Source organism: Mytilus galloprovincialis, chromosome 7, assembly GCF_965363235.1.
Source record: "Mytilus galloprovincialis chromosome 7, xbMytGall1.hap1.1, whole genome shotgun sequence".
NCBI classification, from domain to species: domain Eukaryota; kingdom Metazoa; phylum Mollusca; class Bivalvia; order Mytilida; family Mytilidae; genus Mytilus; species Mytilus galloprovincialis.
Genome location: NC_134844.1, coordinates 17,213,035 through 17,217,734, shown reverse-complemented (window position 1 = coordinate 17,217,734; position 4,700 = coordinate 17,213,035). Strand labels below are relative to the sequence as shown.

Below are 4,700 nucleotides of genomic sequence, written 5' to 3'. Positions count from 1 at the left end.
TAAATAAACGCAGCATAGTAACAGGCGATCTTCCAAATGGTTTTCCGCCATACGATCATTTGCTCTTCAAATAACATTGAAATACATTTTTGTATTTCGTATATCAAAGACTGAACAAGTTATACTGTGATGATAGTATCTAGATTTCCCCTTCATAGCAATGAACGATGACAAGAGATATATGAAAAAACGAAAATAAAACATTATACAATGTAGGAAGCTGATAACTCAAATGTTTAGAAATATATATGTAATGAAAGAGAGTGAGAAATATTTGCGGCTTGTATTTAAAGTAAATTATTGACAAATATAATCGGTGTTAAGTCAAATTTATTAATGCCATAATCAAAGCCAAGGAGACGTGAGTGTTGTTGAAATATTAACACCATATTCATTTAATCTGTATCATGATTGTTGCTGCAACACTTTCGGATGAATGACTTCAAGTGGGGAGATAGCTACTGGTCAACGCTCCATTACAAGTGGCAACCCTGTAACAATGATATAGAACATAGTTACGTTCAAAAAAGCATATTAATAGGGAGATATAGCATTCATATGCGGATATGTATGGCGTGCTACTTCACTACAGTTAAAAAGCTCTAAATTCGAAATTTTGAAAGCAGAAATCATCCTTGTTGTCGCACATGTTAAAGTTGAACTTTCAACGTCGAGTTTTAGATTTTGTCAAAATAGGAAATACTTTCAGTTAAATAAGTAGATTCGATTTAAAAGATGCGATACATGTTCAACATTGTTACTAAACTTTAAATTGGTAACATTGATTATCAAAGGACACCATCTACTAGTATTTACGCGAATATAAAATTAGGGATAATAGTTGTTGCTTGTCACTGGTATTCAGAGACTTGTATTTGTAATGTACCTATATGTTTTCACGGAACAGTTAATATCTTGTCACGCATCTACCTCATTATCACTTTTCTGAAGTTTTTTTCTATAAATTATATAAACATAAAACCCCAGCTATACATGTCTTTTAGGCATAACCCATTTTTGAACGGTAGATAAGGTAACTAGGTAAGTTACATTTTTTAATTACCTTTTATTAAAATTACAATTTAACATTTACATCAATAAAAAAATCATAAACAATACAAGGCTTATGATGAAGTACATCGGAGTCGCGTTACCCATACATTTAACTCATCGAATGAAAAGAAAGACACGTTTAACTCATCAAATAAAAAGAAATAAAGATGACTTACGAAAAGCTTATGAATATTCGCTTTCGATATTTGTATGAAATTACCATTCACCACCATAAATCAAACACATATAATTGAATATACAACAAAATGCTTGTATAGGCACGCCAGTTATCTTTCTTTTTACGAATGGTGATTGATAATTATTAAAACATGTAAAGAATGTAAAAAGTAATATCTGGATTTTATATGATTTGCAGAATCAATATGTGTATGCGTTATGCGACTTTGCTGATAGCAAGCGTTGTGCTGGTTCTCCGTAGTCATGAATGCAGGGACTCTGTCCTTTCGGAATCAGACCAGTCAATGCTAGATATGATGAAAAACTACCTGATCACGTCAAGGAAAGATGAGTGTCCACAGGAACGAAAAACGACCCACACAGGTTTTTATAAATGTGCCAAATTTTATATATCGTGTTTTATATTGTTTATGAAAGTTAGAGACAACTGATAAGAGTAAAATATGAAAAAAATTAACTGATATGCGTTAAAATATTCATTCATCAAACATAACAATTAATATTTGCAATTTACTATGTTGTTTTCTGATTGAAATAATACGAGTGTTATCTTTCTTTAAACATTAAAATAATATTTTCCGAATGTACCTTTAGAATTGTCAAAATATATATTTGTTTCCGATTTGTTTTGTTATAACTTTACATTTGTCTTTTGTGTTTATTTTTAGGAGTGACTTATATTCGATGGGGGAAAAAAGGTTGTCCAGAAGGAGTTGACATTGTATATACAGGTAATTTAACAGTTTTCTTATATAAGCGTATCGGTATCAAGTATGTAATTTATAAACATTTCAGTTCAGTTTATGAACTTGATTATTTTCACATTCACCTAAAAAAAAAACGTCAATTTCATCAGCGGAATGTCAGATTCGTTTGTATGTTTATACTACTATGATAAAATAGAATTACTTGCTTTTTTTCAGAATTTAAAAATGAGGGCCAATACAACATATACCTTTAAACAGAATCTAAATTAGTTCTTTCCTTGAATAATCCTATTATTTTTCTTCAATGAACAGTTGTTTCATATGAATTTGACAACGTTTTGTTTTTGGTTTTGCTTATGTGTTTTAAAGGTTATGTTTAAACACTTGTTATGCCTTTCAGGACAAGTCGGTGGAAATCAATATACACATAGCGGAGGTGGTGTGAATTATTTATGTCTCCCAAATGATCCAGAGAATGGCGAACATCAACCATATGGCAATCCTCAGGTATATGGAGGAGAATATGAAATTACTTCAGGCAATAGGCCGTCGGGGTGGTCTCCAAGTATGCACAACAAGGAAGTACCATGTGCTGTATGTTACCAAAAAAGAAGATCAACTGTCCTGATGATACCAGGTATATAAAATTATGAGATGAGCACAATTTAAATGATTTAAGAACCAAAGCTGACATGCATAAACAGCTGAAACTAATACGGTTACTTTTTTTTCTCAGTGAGATATATATATTCTTTAAAAACCATCATTAAGAATTGTTCTCCTTCCTTTGAATTTACAGTTTGAATCATTTTGATTCGACATTTTCCCCCTTAAGCTTAACACAATCATAATATTATGACTAAAACAACATCCAGTCAGCAAATTGAATCCAACAAAATTGTTTCATCATTAAATGCTTAAATGTTCTACATACCACGTAAATTAGTTTTAAGTTATACTCTTTGTAAAATATGAGGTATACAAATATATTACAAACAAACAAAGGAAGCCACAGAACAGTTTTAGATCATAGCTTCACATACATAGTATAGTTGTGCTTATCCACACTCACACACACACACATATATACATATGTATATATATATATTTACTTCGCATTGGCATTGATAAAATCTAAAACAAATTAAAGACCGTAAGCTCATAACTCAACAAAGAGTTTTTCTCTGACTAGATTAAGAATAGATAACTATCAATCACTAGTATCATTATAGTAAAATGTAATAATGTTGTAGGTCGAAAGTCATGTTATAAGGGATGGAATTCAGAATATAACGGTTATCTGATGAGTGACCATTATACTCATTATAAAAAAGATTTTACATGTGTGGACAGAAAAGCAGGAACATTAGACAATAGTAATGGAAGTGAAAATGGCGCTTTGTTCTATCCTCTACGAACCAGCTGTGGCAGTTTACGATGTCCTCCGTATACAAATTCAGCAGACGTGTTTTGTGTTGTTTGTACAAAGTAAAGTTTATGAAAATAAATATTTAAAACTTACATTGTTTCTTTTGTGTGAAGTCCTAATTACTGGTATTTGTTTTATATATCATATAAAATGCTTGATGTGCCTGAAAATCAAACCAGTTAACGTTTTCGAACTGAATCGATATCATATATTAAATAAAGGCAACAGTGGTATACCGCTGTTCGAAATTCATAAATCGATTGAGAAAAAAAATCCGGTTTACAAACTAAAACTGAGGGAAACACATCAACTATAAGAGGAGAACTACGACACAACAGAAACATAACATTAAAATGTAACACACAAGAAACAAATTTTAATATAACAATGGTCATTTTTCTGACTTGGTACAGGACATTTTAAGAATAAAATGGTGGGTTAAACGTGGTTTTGTGTCATGCCAAACCTCCCGTTTTACACTACAAACTGCTCAGAGTCTGAATTGACCAGTTTTTGTGCTCGACCAGTAAAAAGTAAAATCACAAAAATACTAAACTTAGAGGAAAATCAATTCGGAAAGTCCATAATCACATGACAAAATCAAATAACAAAACGTATCAAAAACGAATGGACAAGAATTGTCATATTCCTGACTTGGTACAGACATTTTCAAATGTAGAAAATGGTGGATTAAACCTGGTTCTATAGCGCTAACCCTCTCACTTAATGACAGTCTCATTAAATTCCGTTATATTTACATTGATGCGTTAAATAAACAGACACAATAAATAAAATAGTCAAAATATTGGTAAAATCGAGCACACATTTTACTCGACTAGTCTCGACATTGTCTCGACTGTACTTAACTGTACTTAAGTGTACTCGACTAGGTCTTGACTTTACTTAATTAGTCTGATGCAGGACTTGATGATCTTTGTGTAGTTTGAAATGGTCTTGACCAAGGCTCGACCTGTCTCGACCTGTCATGATTAGTCTTGACCAGTCCCGACTAGTCTTGACCTTCAAATTTAGTTTTGACTGGTGTAAATCAGACCATCTAACTAAATTAAATATTGATCTTACAAAATTCAAGCTTATTAGATAGTTTGATTTACTGCTGTGAAATGAAAGAATTTAATTTTACAATATGTAAAAATAAACATTATTATTTAAAAATTCAGATAGGCATCTTTAATTTATTTTATAACTTTTTCAAATCAACTTGGATTTTCATCAAACTATGCAGCTATCTTAGATGTATATCAAGCTCACTGAATCCCAGGTCATTTAGTTTTTTGTTGTGTTGCTGTAAA

General features: G+C 31.3%; 1 protein-coding gene across 1 annotated transcript; it reads left to right on the top strand.

Annotated features, from left to right (window-relative positions):
• Positions 1 to 914: 914 nt before the first annotated feature.
• On the top strand, positions 915 to 3,479 carry LOC143082437 (short-chain collagen C4-like). Its single transcript, XM_076258095.1, has 5 exons — positions 915 to 1,041; positions 1,430 to 1,614; positions 1,920 to 1,982; positions 2,359 to 2,595; positions 3,212 to 3,479. The coding sequence occupies exons 2-5, from the start codon at positions 1,437 to 1,439 to the stop codon at positions 3,448 to 3,450; spliced, it is 717 nt and encodes a 238-aa protein (XP_076114210.1). The 5' UTR covers positions 915 to 1,041; positions 1,430 to 1,436; the 3' UTR covers positions 3,451 to 3,479.
• The last annotated feature ends 1,221 nt before the right edge of the window (positions 3,480 to 4,700 follow it).

What these genes read in the sequence shown, in the direction of transcription:
- LOC143082437 (XM_076258095.1), top strand. Translation starts at nt 1,437, where the DNA reads ATGTGTATGCGTTATGCGACTTTGCTGATAGCAAGCGTTGTGCTGGTT. An exon ending in ACGAAAAACGACCCACACAG is followed by an intron (nt 1,615 to 1,919) that starts GTTTTTATAAAT and finishes GTTTATTTTTAG; the next exon opens with GAGTGACTTATATTCGATGG. An exon ending in AGTTGACATTGTATATACAG is followed by an intron (nt 1,983 to 2,358) that starts GTAATTTAACAG and finishes TATGCCTTTCAG; the next exon opens with GACAAGTCGGTGGAAATCAA.